Source organism: Osmerus mordax, chromosome 7 (assembly GCF_038355195.1).
Source record: "Osmerus mordax isolate fOsmMor3 chromosome 7, fOsmMor3.pri, whole genome shotgun sequence".
In the NCBI taxonomy this organism is placed as follows: Eukaryota; Metazoa; Chordata; class Actinopteri; order Osmeriformes; family Osmeridae; genus Osmerus; species Osmerus mordax.
In genome coordinates, this window is record NC_090056.1 from 7,996,366 (window position 1) to 8,018,962 (window position 22,597).

At 42.1% G+C, this 22,597-nt stretch overlaps 5 protein-coding genes across 5 annotated transcripts; 2 read left to right on the plus strand and 3 right to left on the minus strand.

Moving 5' to 3' along the window:
• Positions 1-570: 570 nt before the first annotated feature.
• atp6ap1b (ATPase H+ transporting accessory protein 1b) lies at positions 571-4,707 on the plus strand. Its single transcript, XM_067239841.1, has 10 exons — positions 571-698; positions 1,062-1,188; positions 1,671-1,745; positions 1,843-2,036; positions 2,154-2,191; positions 2,307-2,392; positions 2,503-2,732; positions 2,892-2,942; positions 3,115-3,346; positions 3,767-4,707. The coding sequence occupies exons 1-10, from the start codon at positions 571-573 to the stop codon at positions 3,980-3,982; spliced, it is 1,377 nt and encodes a 458-aa protein (XP_067095942.1). The 3' UTR covers positions 3,983-4,707.
• Positions 4,708-5,092: 385 nt separating this feature from the next.
• On the plus strand, positions 5,093-6,493 carry LOC136945256 (ciliary microtubule-associated protein 3-like). Its single transcript, XM_067239001.1, has 6 exons — positions 5,093-5,111; positions 5,184-5,323; positions 5,449-5,547; positions 5,622-5,755; positions 5,878-5,995; positions 6,392-6,493. The coding sequence occupies exons 1-6, from the start codon at positions 5,093-5,095 to the stop codon at positions 6,458-6,460; spliced, it is 579 nt and encodes a 192-aa protein (XP_067095102.1). The 3' UTR covers positions 6,461-6,493.
• On the minus strand, positions 6,184-9,630 carry taf8 (TAF8 RNA polymerase II, TATA box binding protein (TBP)-associated factor). The gene is made up of 8 exons (XM_067240815.1): positions 9,476-9,630; positions 9,087-9,246; positions 8,862-8,960; positions 8,701-8,763; positions 8,372-8,496; positions 8,068-8,215; positions 7,713-7,855; positions 6,184-7,148 (listed from the first exon to the last, which is right to left on the minus strand). Exons 1-8 carry the CDS (start codon positions 9,521-9,523, stop codon positions 7,008-7,010), a joined length of 927 nt encoding a protein of 308 aa, XP_067096916.1. The 5' UTR covers positions 9,524-9,630; the 3' UTR covers positions 6,184-7,007.
• Positions 9,631-10,709: 1,079 nt separating this feature from the next.
• Positions 10,710-11,536, minus strand: g0s2 (G0/G1 switch 2). Its single transcript, XM_067240221.1, has 2 exons — positions 11,476-11,536; positions 10,710-11,365 (listed from the first exon to the last, which is right to left on the minus strand). Exon 2 carries the CDS (start codon positions 11,349-11,351, stop codon positions 11,025-11,027), a length of 327 nt encoding a protein of 108 aa, XP_067096322.1. The 5' UTR covers positions 11,352-11,365; positions 11,476-11,536; the 3' UTR covers positions 10,710-11,024.
• Positions 11,537-14,721: 3,185 nt separating this feature from the next.
• On the minus strand, positions 14,722-20,783 carry camk1gb (calcium/calmodulin-dependent protein kinase IGb). The gene is made up of 12 exons (XM_067240001.1): positions 20,683-20,783; positions 17,851-17,976; positions 17,669-17,743; positions 17,388-17,526; positions 17,157-17,280; positions 16,867-16,942; positions 16,474-16,586; positions 16,280-16,358; positions 15,850-15,937; positions 15,195-15,520; positions 14,980-15,082; positions 14,722-14,839 (listed from the first exon to the last, which is right to left on the minus strand). The coding sequence occupies exons 1-11, from the start codon at positions 20,766-20,768 to the stop codon at positions 15,016-15,018; spliced, it is 1,299 nt and encodes a 432-aa protein (XP_067096102.1). The 5' UTR covers positions 20,769-20,783; the 3' UTR covers positions 14,722-14,839; positions 14,980-15,015.
• Between the last annotated feature and the right edge of the window lie 1,814 nt (positions 20,784-22,597).

Below are 22,597 nucleotides of genomic sequence, written 5' to 3' on the forward strand. Positions count from 1 at the left end.
GAGTGGGGGCAACGAAAATATTATGTTGCATTGGGTTTTATACGGTCAATAGTTTGATTGTAATTGCAGGAGTTGCTAGCTTGATTATAATTTTTTATAATATGTGGCTAGTCGCCAGGTTCTAATTCAGCACCAAGGATAGCGCCTCAGGTTATCTTGAGTTGTGCCAAATTACTAAAACATTTAGGAGACAATGGATAACTTTCTCGCAGTTATAGATAAATTAATATGGCGTAAAATGAGCAATAAGCTTATTTTAACTTCAGCGTACGTTACGACTGCCTGACAGTTAATATCTCCAACATATTTTGACAATCTTGATTGATTGTAGTCAGCAGCAACTTCGCTTTATCGATCAAGGTAGTTTGATTATAAGGTGACCTAGCAGAAGTGAGCCCTGTAAAAACACTTTTATTTTACACTGAGCTTTTTCATGGTGCATGGAGTCAGTCCGGTCAGAACGTTTCTTTTTTCGTTTTGGGCAGGGCAGGGCAAGCGTAAAGAAGGAAGTTTACCGTCGACATATGACAGTCAGCTGATGTGTACCACGTGATCCAGACTTTGCGGAAAATGAAAATGGCAGGAGTTGAGCAGTCGAGGAAGTCCAGTGTCATGGCTTTATTTGCCTTTTTATTTTCAATTTTCTCGATTGGAAGCTGTAGCAGCCAAGTGCCGCTATTAATGTGGTCCAGTGACGGGTAAATAATCGATTTTTTGTATTTCAAAAGTAATAGTTATTGTAAGTTTTAATCACTTCCATAACTGTAGTTACTGCTGCCACTGTTAGCTATACCCAGCAGCTACCAGTACGACTAGACTGGGTATTCAGCTAGCATGCTAACAACTTTAAAGCTAAAAGTTCTTTTAAATCGGTGTCGATTTATTGTATACTAACTATGTTCAAAATATTTCATGAATCTTTATAACTCAATGATGTTTTATGCAACCAGTTCAGTTACAATGATTATTTGTGTTGTGGAATGTTGTAGCTTAGCTATTTGAGTAGAACAGATCATGTGATTTAAATAGGATGACAATGTTTGAATGTTTTGTCTCTACAGGTACAGCTTAACACCACTTGCTTCACCTTCAGCTGGCCATATCACGTCTAATAGCCAGTGGTTGTCCTACCTTAACTCTGCCATGGGCCCTGGCCCACATAACGTAATACTCTTTCTTCAGGAGAAGGTGAGAAGCTCAAACGGTTACGTGTTACATTGCACTTAATATCGAGCCCATAATCAGTGTTTCACACTTAAATCCGTGTTGACACAACACGATTTTAACTCTCCTAGCAGTACAGCCATGCTGTAGGCACTCGTGATGTTGTGATATTCTCACAATGGTGTGACAATGAGCCTCACTTCCCCCTGCGCACACAGCTTCCTTTCTGAACCAGGCCCATTACTTAAATATGGAAGTTACCTAGTTAAGCTCAGAAATAGTGGCTCAGTCTGAGTTCCGGGTTCTGCTAGGAATAGCTCAGTGGTTGAGAATGTTATAGCAGATTAAGATGTTTCTGGTAAAAAGATACCCCTCTGTATGTTGCTTTGAATTAAAACGTCTGCTAAATTAGAATATGATATATTTTGTGTTATGTAATAAATGAATGTGTCTTCCTATAACATTGGCCAGTCCCCTAAAATGTTCACTGTGCTTATTCTGTCTAGTTGAGCAAGGACGACTTCACAATGTATGGTGGAGTGTTTGGAAACAAAAAAGATAGTGTCTTTCCCTACCTTGAGGTAAGATCTGGGCTATAATAGAAATAATTTTCTTGCAGGCTGAGACTGCCTAGTAACCATCCATCTTTCTCTGTGTCCTTCTCCATTTCTCCAACAGTCTGCGTTGCGAGCCTCCCCTTCACAGCTGGTGTTGCCTGCTCTGGCGTGGCCTGGCTCGAGCGCTATCCCGGCTCAGCTGCAGGAGAAGCTGGGCGTCTCTCCTCTCCTCGTAGACCCAGACACGCTGGCCCATCTTCACCTGAATGCATCTGCTAGTAACCTGCTGATCATCAACCTGCCATATTCTGCTGGGTACGGATCCATGGCAGATATGTAAAGGGTTATTTCAAAGTGCATGCCGAGATTAAGAAGTCTATTGATAGTAGATGGTGTAAAATGTATTAATCTGTAAAACGTATGTTTTTTTAGTACATCCATGTCTTGTAAGCAAGTCCTGAAAACCAATGGTAAGTTAAGTTAACTTTGTACAAGGAATTGTATTCAAGTAATAATGATTACATTGTCTTTTTTTCTCATATGTTGAAGACCTCTTTGTGATCAAATGTGTACCTGTTTCTACAGATGAAGTCATTGGGAAGGTTCTGAGCATCATGAAAGGCCAGAATGTTCCGTATATCTCCATTTACACTGGGCTGAAGCCATCACGGGTAATGTACAGCCAAGCCCTCCCGTGTACACCCTGTTTCTATCAGACATTGAAAGCAGATGAGAGCAGTTTAGAACAGGTCAAAGAGGTTTCCACTCCTTTGTCCCCCAGGTGATTGCGGAGGTGTCAGCTGGCCAACCTAAAGGCCGGTCCCTGCTACAAGCCGTGGAGGACACCGTCAAAGCACCCTTGATGTTCAATGACACTGAGGGAAGGCCTTGCATCATGCTTTGGGCACAGGACCTCAATGTTAGTTTTGGAACTGGTCTTGACAAGTGGGTGAACCTGGCTAATTTCACTCCAACCATGGATGGCTCCCGATGCAACAGCAACACCTCACAGTGAGAAAGCTAGTCCTGCTACTTATTCCTAGAGATTTGACAAATTGGTTTTATCATCCATGATCTGACCAAGCCATATTGTGTCCATATCTTTCTCTTTTTGTCAAAACAGACAATATCAGTTGATTGATGTGTAACAGTTCTGTCTTTTCTTTGCAGACTTGTTCTGAACTATGAATCTCTTCCTCTTTACACAAGCGTCCGTCTCACGTAAGTGGAATGAAATGGAGCCCTTGTACATAAGTTGTTATGGAGAAAGAAAAGGCTGAAAAATATGACGAGAACCATGACAGCCTCATGAAAAGAAAAGAGAGCACATACTGAGCATCCTTCCATCCACTTCGATAGTGCTCAGTCGGTAACCCAACACTTTCATCTACAGCTTCATCATGAACCAGCGGCGCTACCCTGTGTCAGGCCGAAACTGGTTCACCCTGAACAATGTGGTCGTGGTGGGTCAAGGTGAAACGGCGACATTCAACGGCAGCCGTGGCGTCTACGCCCCTTCTGAGTACTCCTTCCACTGTCAGTCTGTCAGCAGCGTCCGTGACGCCCTGCTGGTTCCGGCCACTGATGAAATCCCCCAATGGAAACTCAACTTCATTGACTTTCAGGTCGGTACTTGTGTGGTTTAGCTTTCTCCTACAAGTGGTCAGCTATGTCTTCACCCTTGTGCTGCCTTTGGGTCACATGACCCAAAGGTTCATAACGAACCATCATTGTGTTTACCCAATTTTACCCAATACAAAAACAAATAAAAATAATTGTATTTTAACCTTTGCAATGTGGGGGGTCTGAGAAAGCCCAACGGTTAAAAGAAAATGCTTCACTTTGTTTTTGTATGCGGTAAAGTTGTCGCAATACGACAGTGGGTCACAATGGCTGATGGGTCAGAATGACCCGAAGATAACACAAGGGTTAAGGCTTTAGTTGAAGTGCTGTTGTGTGGAACCCCCCCCCCCCCCCCCCCCCCACGATTTATTCTTTATTTATTAATTATCAATTATTTCCCAACCTATCTTGTTGTATTGCAGATCCAGGGCTTTAATATATTGAATGGAACAACAGACTTCTCCTATGCTAGTGACTGTGCAGGCTTCTTCACGCCAGCCATTTGGATGGGCCTGATCACCTCACTGATCATGCTGCTGATCCTCACCTACGGTCTGCACATGATCATGCAGGTCCACACCATGGACCGCTTTGACGACCCCAAAGGTCCCTCCATCTCTGTGCCTCTGTCTGAGTAACACACCGCCAATTCAGTGCCTCTGAATGGTTAAAGGGAGAGAAGATTGCCATCCTCCACTTTTCTGAGGGCCCTTCTTTTCTTACTTCGGAGCAGCTGTTCAGTACCTCAGTAGAACGTCACTTCTGTTGATTTAGCTCCTTGTCTTTCCCGCTGTCAAGCCTAAACTTTCATCTGGAAACCGTGCCTGATTTTTCTCCATCATTGAGACCTTCTTTCCTTGGTACATTCCATTAATTTCCGTCATCATTGAACTGTTAATGATTGCGAGGCAAGTGAGTTACCCCAGGTTCTTCAAATGTATGGTTACCATTCAAGAAATTGCCAGAGAGTGTACTGTAGATCTTCTTTGCCAATACATAACTTCAGTAATCTTCTACCTTGTTTGGGTACTCAGTCTCACTCGAGTGGAATGTTACCACAGCATGAGAGTTGTCATTTGGTTTTAGGTCTCTATCAGTAAGTTTCACAACTGTATAATTTAAGACTACTTAGATGAACGAATTATTTGTGTATATATGAAGTTTAATTTGTGTGTCGATACATGCTTGTGAACGTTTGGGTTGCCTTTTGAGACGCAAAGAATGTTTCATTGTTTTACTTACCCCAGACTCAAGTCTATTTGCCTGCTATGCTGAAAGAACATTGTATATTTGAGATGAAATAGATTCTTATGCTTGCTAAATATGACACGTGCCAATGCAACAGTTGAATTAAATAATATTTTACCTTAGAATAACTTCATTTATTTATAAGAAATCTCCCCATTTTAGTGCCAAGAGTATACATGTATAGGTTTATGCTCTGCGAGAATGGACCATGTGATGCTCGTACTCCTACTGTTGCCAAATAAAATATTGATAAAACGCACGTTTGAATTACACAATTTTTGAAGAATGTTTTTTTTTACCTATCTCGCTAGAATGCTCGTGGTAGGGCGTTTAGATTGCATTAACGATCATTCGATCAGCCTACTCCATTGATGAATAAAAACATTTCACAAGGGATGCAAGAAAAGGTTCACGACTGACTGATAAGATCCTTATGCATTTTTTATGAATTTACGAACGACCACCTGGTTACCATCGTTACTAGACAACAAAAGGAAATAATGGCTGTACGGTATTCAGGTAAAATAACTGTTACGGCTTCTTAAAAAGATCATAAAATGTGTACCTATTTGACATCGTAATTTGTGCTAGGTCCCCATGGGAACGTAGCTTTTGCAAGTTGCCAGGAGAGGAAAGTGTTCCCGACCCACTATGCTCCTAATCGCTTGGGCAACACGATGTCATATCAGCGAAACTCACATCTTGGCCCTGGCTGCTATGACAATCACGAGGTAAGTGACCCATCTATGTATGATAAAATCCATGCAACTTCCTACTTCCAATGAACCATGATGGAACAACTGAAAAATAGCCTGTTTGCACAATCCCTGATTTCTTCCTGCTTATTCCATCATAGATTTATACCTTCGCGCATGATATACAAAAGAGACCAGAGAGTAATAAAGGATACGTTATTGCTGCAAGGACTGCTGCACGATTTATTCCCAACACTCAGGTTTGTTACAACATCTCGTCATAGCTTACATTAAGTGTATGAAGAGCTGTATTCATCTCTTTCTCACTCTCCAGACAATCGTACTTTCACCTCAGAAGTATCAGCCGGATAACACTCGGCCTACGGTATTCATTCCCAACAGAACACCCTTCAACAGCACCAATCTGAGGTTCAGGACTAAGTCTGTTGCTGCTGACTGCAATCCAGGGTGAGTAAGTGGTGGCTTTAATACTTCAATTCTGCACTGGTAACCTCAGACATGTGAGATGCATTGCATGCTTATTCAACTACATTTATAGCCTATTAATTTTGACAAATGTACTTGTGCAGCCCTGGGGCATACACTCCAGAGGTTTCTTGCAGCAAGAAAGTGTCCTGGCCTATGAAGTTTGGTTCTCCAGACTGGGCTAGACTGTCTAAGCCAGAGAGGAGAGCACTCAGGATGGAGGTGTGTGGATGAGCTCAACAACTCATTGTTATGCTACCCTACTTATCCTACTTGTTCTCTGATTTCATTAAGCATAGCTGTGATAATGAAATCAGAAATGCAATTCTTTTTGTGAGCATTTTTATTATAAAAACAGAAACCGCAGGTAAAAACGATATAACTAAAATAATGAGAAATTTACAGTGACAGACAAGAACTCCCTGTTGTTTATTTTGTTATTGTACATAGAACTGTAACAATACCGAGTACGGTAAACTCAAACTTCTCATTCATCTTTTCATTTTGAAAACAAAATACTCATTGAACTGTATTTGTGGTCTTTGATATATGTACTGTACTGTCCTGCAGCAACATATAACTATTTTATGTTTTTTCTTTGTCTTTAATTATGTTCAGCTCCCTTGTGACAAGGAGTTTCAAAAGCAGAGGACCAGAGAAGCATACCTCAGTCTATTTTACTCCTGATTCTTCTAGAAGCCTATTCCGTTACAGGCAGAAATAAACTACTTTTTTGATGTATTCAGCCATCTTTCGTGGTCTCTACTAGATACAGAAACTGGACATGGCAGATGAAACATCTGTGCCCATTTATTCTGTAATAGATTCAAATGCGTCTTGGGGGAACATAAAGTTTTTCACAACAACAAAAAACAAACATTCATGACCTGCTCAATATGCTCATATAACTGTTGGCATTATTGGGAAATTACCAAACAGAAATTGGAACCTTGATACATTTGGAAAATATTTTACACATTTTTTTGTTGTTTTTTTACCACAAGACTTGATGCTCAGTTGTGCACATTTGGCATGTTTACATGAAGCCAGGGTTGCAAGTCAGAGTCTCCCTTCAGCTGAGGGACAAGCAGCCACAGATTGAGAGTTCTCACCAATCCTCCCTATGGGTCCACTTCTCATAGAGGCACAGGGTGGTGGAGCTGGTCTAGAATGTTCCATTTGTTGTGGCTGACAGACAGGAGTCCATATTAATTTCACAACATTTTAATTATTCTCACTTCTTTCTCCTTACTTTGGGTTTCTTGACTGGTCTCAAATATGGGTTGTCTATCATGTTCTCCTCACTGGCCTTCACTGAGGGCACCACACCCCCAGGGGGCAGCACTGAATTTTCCTTATCAGCTCCCGGATCATCCTGGTTTAGTAAAGAAAAACATACAGAAGGTACCCAGCTAAATTGGTGGTTTTGAACAGACATTTATCAGATTTTTTTCATTGCACAGCCTTCGAGTGCAATGTTTCAGAACATGACTTATTATAATCAAATTATAAATGACAGGGTTTCCATGAAAAGGTAGTTTAGCAAGGATCATATTGTGAGGGACATACATTCTCATGCGGTATTATGTTTTCCCCTGAAAACTATAGATAACCTACACTAATAAGAGATGGCTTTGTTACCTACCAAAGCATTGAGGCGAAACATTTCCTTCTATCATGGTTGCACACAAAGCCTTAGACACAATGCAGCATTAAAATAGGCACTGATCTCAAATAAACCCTTTAACTCTGCCTCTAGAAACGTACTGTGCACAGCATAGCTGCAGGCCTAAGCATCAAGTGATCTGATAGGCTGACTGAAATTGCTGCGATACTGCAGAGAATCCAAAGATACTGTCCCAATCTAATTGAAGTCTCATATTTCGACAGGGAAATATGGTTGTATCGTTTGGCAGGCATATTTACAGCCAGGACTCACGCTGATGATGTTTCCAGGAGTGTTCTCGCTGTCTGTCTGGTCGTCTTGTTCTGAGGAGTCCGTCTCCTCCAGGGTCTGCAGCTCCAGCTCTGAAGGGAGCAGAGCACTCAGGTATGGAATGGCGCTCCGCTGCGCTGCGATCACTGACACAACAAAAGCCCCCCCCCCCAAAAAAAAGCGAATCCATCAATACCCAAACAAACGCACTCCCAAAATCTGTCTTGGAGGTCCAGCAGGAACAAACCACTACGGTGAAGCTGTGAGAGGAACTAAAGCTCGACCTACAGGGGGAACGGGGGGGGGGGCTGGAGTGAGACTGAGGATAGGCCATCTCTGGACAACAACAACCACTCACACGGGAAGGCAGTGATGTCATCTTTAAAGAGGCTCTGCGTTTCTCCCGTCTTGGCCATGAAGCGTGTCAGCGCCCGCTCCACATCCCTCCGCTGTGACGCGGCCTTCTCTCTCACCACCTGGTAGTCTGACACAGGCTCCCGAAACGTCTGGGGGAGAGAGGACGGGGGTTAGCTCCTCCACCCAGGTAGTCCATGTGAGTCTCGGTCGAACATTTGAAAGTGTTGATGATAAGATCTGTATTTGGTTGTGAAATTGTGGTAATGCAGGCTCATTTCCTCTGTTTGAAATAGGGGTTGACTCACAGGTGTTTTGATGTAGGTGTGAGGGTCTGGGAACTCTGGGAAGTGGCTGGGGATATGGGAGGGATGCGTACGTTTCTGCCCAGCAATCAAGGCCTTGGGAACCACAGGCAGGTTTGTCACTGGAGCTGCAATACACAGAATGATCAGTCCCCATCTTCATGCCATATTAATTACCCTGGGAGGTACCAACATTCCATGACAATTGTGCTGACCATGTCCTGTATTAAATTGTATACAATGGCATTCCTCAATGGATCCTATCCTTAGTGAAACTATCTGAATTTGGTTTCCATCCGAGCATAAGGACAGCACAGGTAGGGGCTACTCACGGGCAGTTATCACCATCCTCTGGGATCTCTTGGCATACACTGGTAGAGTGTCCACATTGAATCCTTTTGTAAAAAAGGAAAAGGGGAAAAAATATTATTAGATTGAATCAGACTTCGAAAGAAACCTACTAGCTGCATGTCTAGACAAACGCTTCCCCTACCCATTTCAATGAGCGAGACCACAGCATCGGAGAGAGTAGGTATGCTTCTTGCGGTGTGTTCACAGTAGCTTTTGGCGCATCGTCCCACTTCTGATATATCTGGAACAGCACAGAAGACAACAATTACTGCAAGTAATAAAAAAAAAACGAACTTACTATGCATTTGACTTAAAACACCTAGCAACAGATACTCATTCACGAAAAACAGTGACCGTCATGACGTACAGCTCTGCATCATCTCCGTTAGTGACTCCACGGCGGCCTTCTCTGCGCTCTCGAACCCGCACTCAGTCAACAGAGCGCTCACCACAACTTGGAGAGTTCGACGCCTAGCGAGGTGGTAATTCTCTGCAGGAGTGGTGGTTGTCTTTCCGCCGCCTGAGCGCTGTAAAACAATAATTTAGCTTTATAGTATCTAACTGACTGACATCGTCATGTGAACAACCTTGTTCTAAATGTTTGTTGCTGCCAGTGCCATGTAAAACTTCAACATACTGGGTACGACTCAACGGCCCCTACTGTGTGTATTCTCAATAAATCGTAGAGCCACGTCGTGCCAGGATTTAGTCCGAGACCGTCACCGTATCGTCACAAATAAAATGTATTGTATTTACCCCTCCTATATTCAGCGATCCTCCGGCTGCCACCGCAGGATCTGCCATCGTTTCTTGTTCAAATTTGAGTGCTTCTAAAACAATTTTACAAACACATAACCCCACTAATTAAGAGCATGTCAGGCTACTTCAACTTGAAACCAGCAAATGTAGGAACGAAAACAGACAAGCGTCATTTCCTGTTGTCAGACGGAAGTCTTCTCTCTTTGTCTTTTTTGACGTCGTTTTAGTTGGTAGGTAGAACGGTTTGCTATTGACGCTTGCTGGTTGGAGTGTGTCATTGCAGAGGCACATTGCAAATGGTAGATTGAGTAGGCCTGATTGATCTGCGTTGGTTATATGAGAAATACTATTACATAGGCCTACTATAAAATCAGAGAGGAAATGTGTCACAAGCAGTGTTGGGGGTAACGCGTTACTGTAATCAGATTACATTTGTCTGTAACGCAGTATTACTGTTGATAACTTCAGTAATCGCATTACAGTTACTAATAAAAACATGCCTTGCATTACTTACGTTACTTGCATTACTGCGATCTGCATATCGGGAGGAGAAAAAACAACAAATCAAACTTCCCTTTACAGTAGGCTACGTGTGTTTGCTTAACACTCGTCAGTTGACTTAGCCCCAGAGTTCAGGAGGCGAAACAAGAATGGCAGAGCCGCTTAGGACGTCTTTTGAGGGGTGGATGGAGGTATGCACAGGTAGGTATGTAGGTATCGTATTAGTTGCGCGAAAGGACAAAAACGTAACTGTACAATGTACATTGTGCCCACGCCAAAAACACCTCTCCACCGCCGCGAACACAACCTCTAATCCGTCTAAGCATCTTGGCTGGTGTCGTGGCGTTTTTGGTTGATGTTCACAACTTTTTTGTCAGCTTTGTGGTATTAAAAAGCATAAAAGAGAGATCTGTCCTCATTATAATAAGTATGAGTTGATTTGGACATATATATTGTTATTTGGCAAGTGCATCTCAGGTAGGTAACTAGTAGTGTAACTATTTCAGCAGTGAGTAATCTATTAAAGTAAAGCATTACTTTTTTTTTTAAGTAACTAGTAATGTGTAATCTATTACTTTTTTTGAGTAACTACCCCAACACTGGTCACAAGTGTGTATTTGTTATATTTAACATATCAACACTACCTCAAATGCTTGAGACTTAACTTGTAACTGCTGCCAATAGTCACACACATTCTATCATTGCAAGTAAAAAAGTAAGGAGTCGTTAGTAGCTGAAAAACAGGTTTATTTTGTTTTTTATTTTATTTTAAATTTAATTCCTTTCATCATGAAACATCTGCTGCCCAGCAGCCGGCATCACTGTAGCCTGCAGTTAAAGTCCATCCACTTCTCAATTCCTGTCAGCCAATCTGTCCAAGGGGGCCCTAGATTTGACTTATTTATATGATAATCTGTACAGTGCTTCATTTTATTGTATGTCTTCCGTAACTTCTGTTTCCACATTCTATGTGTTTTGTATGCTGTTGTCCTGAAAGCTGTATTAAGAGTTCCAGCAATGTACAGACGAAGAAGGCATTTCCGTTTCAACAGGCACATGACCTTCTCCTCTTACCAATCATCTGCAGGGTCTTTGCTTTGACCCCAATCTCAGTTTGAAGCACCTCCACAACATCAGGCTTGGAGATGGCTGTTTGTGACTTTAGCATCACCTTCTCTGTGACAAACTCTGTTACTTCCTCATCAGTGGGCTCCTGCTCAGCAAATGGGAGGCAGACGGTCTCCACAAACCCGCCCATCATGCCGATGAAAGCCAGGGTGGTCCCCAGCATGTACATCTTCAGCATGACCCGACTGGGCTTCTGGTTCAACATCTCTTTGGCAAATGGGATGATCTCACTCATTGTGTCCATAGTGATAGTTTTCACTGCATGGAGGGGAAAGCAAAACTTATCAGAAAATTAACGTTTTCTGTTTGAAGACAGATCAAGATGGACAATAATCTTGTGTGTTTAAAATAGTATAATTTGTACTTACATGTATAGGTAGGGACCCGGAATGCTGATCTTTCCTTCGTGTTCTCCTCAATCAAGCATCCACAAGCAAAGACACAATGAGCGGTTCTGGAATTTAAACACAATTTTATCCATGTCAACACCCACTATGTTGTAAATAATGAATATTCATGAAGCAGTGTTATTTTATGGTGGTGGTTCTGTGAGTGTGTGCGTGTGTATGTGTGTGTAGAGGGGAGGGGGGGGGGGGGGTGCGTGGGAGGGCACTTAACTCTGTCTTCCCTCTGCAGTCTGCAATACACTTACTAGGAGCTTTTTCTTGTTAACGAGCATTGGGTACAAGGGTAATATTGTCTTTGGTGCAAAGCCCAGGAAAACATGCCAAGAGATATTAAGAAAGTGCTGTCTTGATACACTTTTTGGGCTAAGAAAACAGACCCAATGCTCTAGACCAGCATGTTCAGTAACAATGTAATGCAGGTGAAACGTACTTTAAATTGAATAGGTCTAGGGAAACAATAAACTACTGTGCTACTAATGTGAAAACACAGAGATGGAAACACAAGAGGCCTGTTCTATTTAGACACACTCCTAGGATCTTTGGTCATCCCATCTTCAAAACTAGGTAAACAGTAACAGATAACATTTAAAGAATTTCCAAAAAACTAAAGTGGTAGCCATAGAAAGGTTAAATTAACAGGAACACTACACATGAAGCTGAACATTGGCCATCAGAAGCAACTGAGTTGAGTGTCCAGTGTCTTGTTGCACATTGATCACCATCAGGAGAGGTTTCTTTACATCCAATCAGAATGCTCCTGTGAGTAAAAACCTGCCTATTTATTGGCTGCACTAATGCCTTTTGTATTTGGTTATTGTGATATCGTCACTTTCTTATCAAACACAATTGTAGATACATGCTATAGTTTTGTGGACGTCACAAGACAATGTGCCTTGGCCTCACAACGTGACTGTCAAGGGTCCAAATTGATGTGAGGAGTTAGGGTATATGTGTGGAGGGCCATGCCCTTTGACCTGCTTGACGAGAGTAGGACAGCAGTCGTCTGACTTATGAAACTTTGATTCTTGTCATCGAGAACCATGTGTTGTAATAACAAAATGTTTGTAATGACAAAATGACACAGACTCAGTAAAACATGTTGGTTTTAACTGAACCTTGCAATCCATTCTGTAGACTGTGGTGAAAGGTATGCTGTTTTCCTACCTGAAACACACACAAAAACATCTATATTATTGTCTGTTAATGAGTGACAAAGTCCAGCAATAAAATAAACATTCTGGCAAACATATAGTATTAATTTCGATGTGCCAAATAGCAACAAGATAAATTTGGCATGGAGCCATGATAATAAACTAAGAAGGTACTTTACAAAATACAAAAGAAGATTGTTGCAAGTGTGTCTAAGCATTCACAGTTTTTAAGATTAAAATATATTTTTTCTTTAATCAAAAGCGCTATTTGCCTTTTTGTTTTGTCTGGTTTCATCTAACCTTTTAAACTTCCTGTAATACATGAGTAATATATCAGGACAGACATCATGTGTACAAGGAGGGAGCAGCTAAGGACCCTGGGTTCAGCTGGTTGTGTTTGTGACTGTGGGGAAACTAAGATACTGTTCAGGGACCTGTGGTCTATATTTCCGAATATTGTGCCATGCTCTTTAACCTGAATGGGGAGTCTGTCTCCTCCAGTATTACTTCTGGTCAACTATCTTATGGCTGGAAGAGGTAGGGGGTGGGTGAGAGAGCTGCCACGCTACTTGAATCCCTGAACGTTAAGTGTTTTGATCCCCACCATTTACATTACATTTACATTTAGTCATTTAGCAGACGCTCTTATCCAGAGCGACTTACAGTAAGTACAGGGACATTCTCCCCGAGGCAAGTAGGGTGAAGTGCCTTGCCCAAGGACACAACGTCATTTGGCACAGCCAGGAATCGAACTGGCAACCTTCTGGCAAAATTCTGCTGTACATGTTTGAACTATTAAGTCAACAAGACCTGGATGAAATCTAAAAAAATAAAAAATATACGTCAATTTCAAACTAAAGTAGGTCACTATTTGCTACCTACAGGTATCCTGCCTTGCTTTGCTATTACATACGTACTCCATGTTATCATGGTCAAGTTGATTAGGGACAAAGGAGTGATACAATGAGGTCAAAGCAGGAGGACCTGCTCAGAGAGAGTGAAGAGACAAGAACAACAGCCAAGGATGATGTATACAGGCTTTATTGATGAACACCTACAGGGGAACCCCGTAACAAACACAGAATTAGACAGAATTTGATGTGTTCAACAATTTATCAATACAAATCACGAATGAGCATGACACACAGAGCAACTTATCCTGTGTTTTTATTGGAGGTTAAACATTATCAATTTAATTGAGTAATATCACTAATCACTTGAGAAATATCACTAATATCTCTTCATAATCTCTTTTAGCATTAAGATTCATTATATTTACACTAGTATAGAGAGGCCTGGTGAGTTGGCAGGTCAATAACGGTACATAGTAAATCATATTTACACTGCTGGATAATTAGCCAGTGTGAAAATAACACTATGGGTTTTTCTATTCAGCTAAATTGCAATATACTCTTCAGAACACATCAAAAGCTCTGTATTTTCAGTACAAAAATTTAATGTATATTATAAAAATAAAACTTGACAGAAAAAAGTAGACATGAGATAGTCATAAAGACTAAATTGCACATTGAACAGGGGACAGTTTTACAATATTCCATTGAAGCAAAATTAGATTGCATTTCAGCAGTGGCCATACCATTTTTTAAATATTTTCCAGCATGTTTCGACAACTTTCTAAAGACGTGACATCTCTATTCACATTCTCTTCCTTGTTTTGACTCATATATCACATGAAACTCTGGAGAGCATACTGTACTGCACTGTACCCACTCAAAGTCTGCCAGTAATCAATTGGTGAGTGCCTTTTCACAAGCATATGAACACAAAGACAATAACGTTTGATGCGTTAACGATACAAACAAGCTGGCCCTGACACCAACGGTTACAGCAGAGGTTACATTGAAATAGAAGGAATATACACATATTCAAACATGGCTCAGTAAACAGTGAGCTCACTCATCCCTCTCTGTTTCTGAACTGGATGGTGGAATACCTTGTGGTGAAAGAGGTCTTGTGTGTTTGTCTGTAGTTGGTACGTTTATGCAAGCTTTGTTGAGTTGCTCTGAGGTTTCTGCAGGCACGCTTCAGAATTCCTGCTGGTTCTGAAACTCTCTGGCCGGGCAGGCCATCATGAGAAACCCGGGCCAGTCTCAGGTTGTGGGCAGGCCCACACCAAGCAACCACGGCAGCTCAGTCAGTGGACTGAAACTGACCTGCAGGAGACAGGGACACACGTTTAGACAAGAAAACACACCTTTCTGTACACCAGCGATACAATCTCTGAATGCAACATGGTCTGTGAAGGAAAGTAGTACGTAGGAGTCAAGTACGTAGGTAACATCTCATCGCATACCTAGTAAAATCAAACTGCTCCAAGTTCCAAGTTCCTTCACATGACAGAGCACACACCAGTCTGCAGGGTCTTGCCACTGCGGTTGACGCCCCTGTTCCCACACCTGCAACAGGAACAAAGATACACCAATGTAGTAGTGATACATACAAAACAATGAGAACAACTACTAGTTTGAATGAGCCGCGGGAGTCTGTTGAGAGAAGCACTTAACGTACCCGTTAAGATTGGCAGGTTCTGAGTGGTAGACATGCTTGCCCTGCTCAGAGATACATGGGGCATGGTGGGGCTCGCTTTGAATGGTCCTCAAGGGGTGGTGGCTCTTCAGCTCATGGGTGCTGAGCGGCAGGGCCATGTGGTCCCCTATGATGTTCTCCTTGGGCTCTAGGAGGTTGGGGTCCAAGTTCTTGCGGGTCTTGGGAGGGGATGAGACGTCAACGACCTTAATGTCTGGAACGATCACTGGTATCCTGACCTGTTTCTCGGAGTGAGCCAGCTGCAGCTTCCGCATGTGGTTGATGGCCACTGTGGCATTGAAGGCTTGCTGGAACACAACAGAGAGGACAAAGGTATGGTTAAAATCAGGCAAACAAACAGAGATCTCATGATCATATAACGTTCATTGTGAATCAGTTGGGTTTCATAACTGTGTGTGAACTGTTAAGTAGTTTATTTTTTACAAAACAATTTGTCCTTCTGGATAAGGAGAGTCCTTCATCCGTTATCAGGGACCTTGATTACAACACAAAAATCTATGTTCTGGTCCTTAATCAGGAGGCAGACCAGGGCTGCAACAACCCAGAGAGGTGCTGGGATTAGCCTGATGTCTGGAGCCAACACAGACAGTGTAGGAAAGGAAAACCTTGAGCTCACCTTCCACTTGCTTTTGGCAAAGTTCTTCTGGATCTGAACGCTGACAGAGTAGTAGATATCATGACTCCGCGCCGTTTTCCCAATGATCCTAAAAACAGACACACAAAAAATTTTTTTTGGAAAGAAGCTTTGCAAACATTGTCTCTCACAGGGAATGGGCTTGATTCTCTACCTAAAGCTAGACACTGTACTGTTATTTTTTTACAAATTTGGCCACCTGACAGAATAGCTGATATTATTCTATATTCATGAAAGCTAAGATGATCAAGTTTATGCAGTGGGACAACAGATGAGCTGTTATAGAAAGACAGATACAGGTGACAGTTGACACAGTTAGAACAGACTACATGTTGCACAGTATAATGTTCACCAGAGTGGTGATCCAGGTGATGGTGTGTAGATGTTTGACTTTATTGACCGGGACACTAACCAGGGATGTCTAAGAGCTTGCTCTGCAGTGTAGCGCATGCTGGAATTCTTCTGCATCATGTTGCGAATGAAATCTTTAGCTGCAGATTAGAACACAACAGAGGACAGGTAAGAACGACGTCAGGACATGAGTAGTTCTTCAATTGTAATTAAAGGGCTTGTTTTGAAAGGGCAGGGAGTGATAGGGATGCTCACCAGATTCAGATATTTCATCCCAAAAAGGTGAGTCAAACTCATACTGGGCCTTCATGATCTTAGAGAAGAGCCGTGTCTCTGTTTCTTCATAAAATGGGGGATATCCACAGAGCCTGCACAGACAGAAAGATTGGAGCCTGTTAGTGAAGACAAAGGAGCATTCCCACTGAGACCACAAGGTGGTGCTCTATCTCTACCACTGCAACAGTTCAGGACAATACGTGTGCGGCACTCAGCCAAAGACAAGCTGTGGCCTCTGGTAATCCAATGACTAATACTGTTAAAGATAACTCTAAACAAGATTAACCTGGACGATCTAACATATACTTCTGCCAACCTGCACACTATCCTTACATTTGAATGCAGTTTACATAAGTAACCAGGAATACTCACAGGATGTAAGTGATGACACCAATAGACCAGCAGTCAACGGCCTTGCTATAGGGTTTCTGGGCCAAAACCTCAGGGGCTGTGGGTGGAAGAACAGTATATATCAAGGGTTTTTACAATCCAATATATTGAGCCTAGCTCACCCGACACAACCATTTGGTGACTTTGAAATCCAAGTAATAACAGAAGTCTGAATAATACATGAAGCTCGCAGGATCACACCTCTAGTGTCTGTGTCCCATGGGTGCTGATGTCTCTGACCAACTTCTAGAACATTAACCTTGTCTCCTTACCCACATATCCTGGGGTCCCACAGGCAGTGGACATGATGTCGTTGTCCACCATCTTGGAGAGGCCAAAGTCGCTGATCATGATCTTGGAGTCCTCATCTTGGCTGTAGTACAACAGGTTCTCAGGCTAAACACACAAACGGATGAGAGAGGCTGGTTAATGACTTAATGTCCTTAACAAAAGTGACTGTATCCTAGGAGGTTGTGTGTGTGTCTGTGTGTGTGTGTTTGTACCTTGAGGTCTCTGTGCACCACCCCGTTCTGGTGCAGGAAGCTCACGGCTTCCAGCACCTGCTTGATCACCCTGCTAGCATCCTGCTCTGAGTACATGCCCCGGTCCAGGATGCGATCGAACAGCTCGCCCCCTGAAACACTGCAGGGACAGACAGACAGCCAAGTCACACCACAAGCTTCACTGAGGGCTTACACTCAGAACATCTAACAGTCCAATTCAGCATATAGTCTTGTGATTTTTATTAATATGATATATTTATATTTACGTATGGCAAACTCACAGCTGCATGAGGAGGTAGTAATGAGATCGACTTTCATAGAAATCCTCCAGTCCAATAACATTCTCATGTTTAATCCTGGGAAAACAAAACCTGTCTGTTAGATGATGGAAAACCGATTGCAAGAGCATCCACTACCAGATCGATGCAGTTGATGCTGAAAACAATAATGGTGGAGCTCTTACTTCCTCAACACGGCTATCTCATTCTCCAGGTTGAGGTCCCTCTTCATCTTCTTCTTCACACACTTCATGGCAAACATTTTCCCCGTCTTCTTCTCTTTCACCATGAAGACCTCTGAGAAGGCCCCCCTACGAGACACACAAACACAGATGGAGGGAGAGGATGATTGGACTGTCATTATCATAAAACATCACAGGAGTCTGCAGGATTCCTGCTGAGAGGAAATGAGTATCTCTCCTCATTAGGATAAGGCCTCTCAGATTTTCCATGCTTTATTCATGTGGTCCCCCCGAGATCCCTCCCAACCATGAGTCATGGCCTTCAGGGGACTCGTATGAACATGTGACACTTTCAATTTCAGAGAAAATGATATGAAGATATAGTAGTAAAATAGTAGTAGGTAATGGTAACATTGTATCATACAATAATACTACTAATAAAACGAATCAAACTGGGTGAATAAATGAATTAAGGTGGTATGTTTGTTTTGTTTTTTTCTCTAATTAAGTGTTATTATGGACAACGATAGACTATATGAGTTGAGGGGATAATTGGAGCTACAGGGTAACAACAGATTCCTTTGAATTCTAATTCCAAGGTAGTGTGGCTTAAGGGCTCAAGCTTAATTTTCTGTCCTCTTCAGTTGCCATGTTATCTTCAACGCTGTCTGGGAATAGCTGTCCTGCCTGAGGGATTAAAGCCGTTATCCCTTACGCAATGGAAACTGGATGCTGCAGCACTCCAGGTGTGCAGCTCAGTAACAGCCATGTGAAGGTAGTTCAAATCGACCAAGCCCCTGCTCCAAAGGCCAAGGACCAGTACACACGGGAGCTAAGACTTGAGGAAAACAGCACAACAATGCCCTCTATCTGTAGGGTTTTGTCAAAAATAGAATGGACCAATAAATAATGACAGTTGCATCCTACTTTTCTTAAAAAAAAAAAAAATACAATTAAGTCAAGGAAGTGTCAATGAAATGAGAGAACAAAGACATTTGGCTCTTGCATGTTTTCCTGTCTTCTCTGCTCTTGTTAATTAGTTCGGGCTTCAATGAGCTTGAGGCCGCTTGAGGCGATTGTTCTGACAATAAATCTATCACACATTGTCTCACAGCGCCTCAGGAAAAACACAATGCCTCTCGTTTACTCTGAAGGAATCCCACGATGCTCGTCATGATTCTCAGGAGGGATTATCAGCATCCACTGAGATGAAAACAAATTTGGAAGATTTTAGGATGTTTGTCAGTCTTTGAATTGAACATCACAGCAGATACGAAGCAACATTACATCCAGGATCTTCTTTGACAGAGGGGATATCCTACACAGGCTCTAGAGACTCATCAGACACCTTGGCAAAGCCAGGAGTGTCAACAAGCCTTCCTCTGGGGTATTTGTCCTTTCCAAGAATCCAGAAACGCGATGGCATTATTTTTTCCAGGTGATAAGTACCTGCAGCAACAGCTCTATGAACCTACATGTCCCACTCCCAGAGTCCCCTGGATCCCATTGGTAGAGCAAAGGGAGGGAGGAGCCTCAGTGAGCTGGGGAGCAAATACTGTGATGACTCGGAAAAACAGCAATCTAGCAACCCCACTGTCCGCATTTGAACAAATGGGAATGTTCTGTAAGGAAACACAACAAGGGGCAAAGATCAACTGCGGTTGTTTGTGTGGCTTGTTTATGGACGCTTATCCTCCCCTCCAAATCTCTTTCCATCCATTTAGCTGTTCTTTCTGCCCATTGATCCTTGTTCCAGTTGGACAGATTAGCAGTGTTAGCCAGCTCTCAGCCTCAACACCTCCTGCACTGGCCTGACCTCCACTGATCAGACACATACCTGTACTCTGGGTGATCAGCTAGGGTTCATGGTTCTGAATTCCACTGTGTCATTCTGATACCAGAACTTATTTAAATAACTTCTCCTCTGACTTTTATGTTATCCAAAACCAATGCTCTGTAGCTGCTAAGAGGATACAATTTTAATGCTACAAAACCTAAGTTCTAGATATACCGTCATCACTTGCTTTGCTCAGCAGTGAGTCATCATGTAGATGTTCTATATCGTTTCATATTTCTGTTCAAATGGGTTTCCCACTCATCACGATTCAACCAAAAGCAGCTTCAATGACAAATAGTTGGTCATAGGGAAGATTTAAAGCCATCCTGTCCTCCTTTTCTTCATTCAAACAAACGCTACAGCTTGTCAGCCTACTCTCTACTCCTCAGTCCAGTCATGTCGGTGTTCCCACGGTACAGTGACGTCAGTCTGCCTGCAGAAGGATTCTGCAGCAGCCCTGTGCTGTACCCTGAACCTCCACATTCCACACAACTCTTTGTTTACAGTTGGCCACACAACCATCACATTCTCTGAAATCAAGTATATGCCGTAATGTACAAGGTCTGCTTACTACTTTGTTTACATTGAGGACTTGAATGAGCAGTTCTGTCTATCATTGGCTTGGCTGTTTGTCTGTTCTGCCAGACCAGGTGCCATATGGTGTGGGAAAACTGTGGTTAAAGTGTCTGGCCTTGAGATGCCAGGAATGTAAGTCTCACATCAATTCAGACAAACCTATCGGTCTTCCTAGCTCTCAGACACCATGTGCCAACAAAAGGAGATCAACTCATAAACCTACAAAACTATTATAAAAGCTAAAGAAAAACATTGCCATAAACGTTCAGTTCACACTCTTTCCCCTACCTAGATTGTCATTGTTCCTCTGTAAAGTCATTGCTTATAACTAAGGCTCTGGGTTCCAATCCAGAATGCTTCTCCATGGAAAAATGCCCTACGGATGAGGTAAGAATGAGTGTGCTTCCAGGATGTGTACTTACGATCCCAACTCCTCCATGAATTCAAACACATCCTGGATGTTGTCTGTGTTCTTCTTCCACTCACAGTCGGCTTCTTTACGACCCATGGCAGCGGATGCTTCAACAGGGATTTCTGTTTGAGAGAGAGACAAGAAGTCATGTTGAGTCAGTTGAACCATATATCGAGAGGTACTGAAAGCCCTTATGATCAAGGCAACATAATAATAAAGTGATAATAATCCTGCATGAAGACATGCAGTCAACGTCTTGCCAGATTATAGAAGATTATAGAAGATATGAGAAAGCAGGCGGGAAGGTGATTGGCTGTGTCACCAACTCTGCTGACTGTCTGTCAGCTGGAGGACACAGGAGGACACAGGAGGGTCAAACTAATTTGCCTGCTAGTCAGACCGAACCCTGGCCCTGTACTCTAAGCCTTCTAACACACTGTCACATGAGACTGAGCCTGATCACAATGAGCAGATGCACCAGATGACTGTCTGAGCCACAGACAGATGGATCAGCCCGTCAGCAACATGGCCGGGAGACGAGTCAAAGATGAAGGTTACAACCATAGCACTTTGCAAAGTGCAAACAAGATTTTTTTTTCTCTCTAATACTCAGATGATAACTTGAAAAGAGTTCTCTACACATCAGAAACGACATATTCCAAACTGCACATTTTAAGTAGCAGTAGAGATAAGAACATTCTCTATTCTAAAATCTGCATTTGCTGCTTTTTTCTTACTTCGAAAGATCAAACATTTACATATATTCTTTATTTATTAGTAGTAGTAGTAGTTACTTTACGCTTTTTTCCAAAGCGACATAAATAGTTCTGATAAGAAGTACATCAGAATATCAAGGACTAGAAGTCTGAATAATAAAAATTAACTTTCCAATACATTCACATCACAATATCCACACATTAAATGATGTCACTGCACAAGTAACATTTTCCTGATCAAACCAAGCTAATTATTTGAAAAGAACATACAGTACTTATTTAATCAAACCAAAGGATTTGAGTGGGATTAAAAACATACAGAGTGGGCCAGTTACTTTGAGTAACTTGGCCTAATTTCTCTTGCATAAGGGATTAGTGATTCTTGATCTGGTGACCTGACCTTCATAGGGACAGTCACCTCAGGGTAGACATGCACCCCAGGACTGAAATAACATCACAGATATCCTGACTTTCTTGACTGAATCCATAACCCAAATATTCCAAATATCGTTGTGTAAATCAAACTTCCTTGGAAGATGCAAGCGTATATCATATCCTGTAAGATAATTCTCTGAAAATGATCTCTATTATCAACCACCATCACAGTCTTATTCCATGGAGAAATCTTAAACGTTTAGATAATATAGCATCATCTCCATTCAACTTCACAATGAATGCTCATAACTTAAAATCTGACAGTAAATAGTCTGAACAAGCATTGTGTACATTTGTAAAACAGCTATAAACACAAACAACTTTAATAAGATATTCTTCTGTACCTGTCTGGTCCCTCACAGTGCCTCTCATTCATTAACATTCTGGCATGAACCTTCTCTAACCACATCAGCTGTTCTCCTGTCCCACAAAGAAGGAGAACATGACACTCAGCAGGAGGTTACCATGCAGGGGACACCCTGGTGCAGACAGCGTGCCCAGCACAGAATCATCCCTTTCATTTCAACACGTCTCCATATGGGTTTGACTATGCGACATACAATACACTATGTATCTCAATACAATTACAAAATCCAACATCAGACAGTCAGTTCATGCCCCCTATTTCTCTGTATAGTCCATAAAACAGGCATGTTTTTTAATCTACCAAAGACTATTTAGACTATAATTAAAATGTATTCAAGCTGATCTACCCTTACCTTCAAGTTTATAACAATTTAAGCCACACGATTTCCCCCTATTGACGCAAGAGTT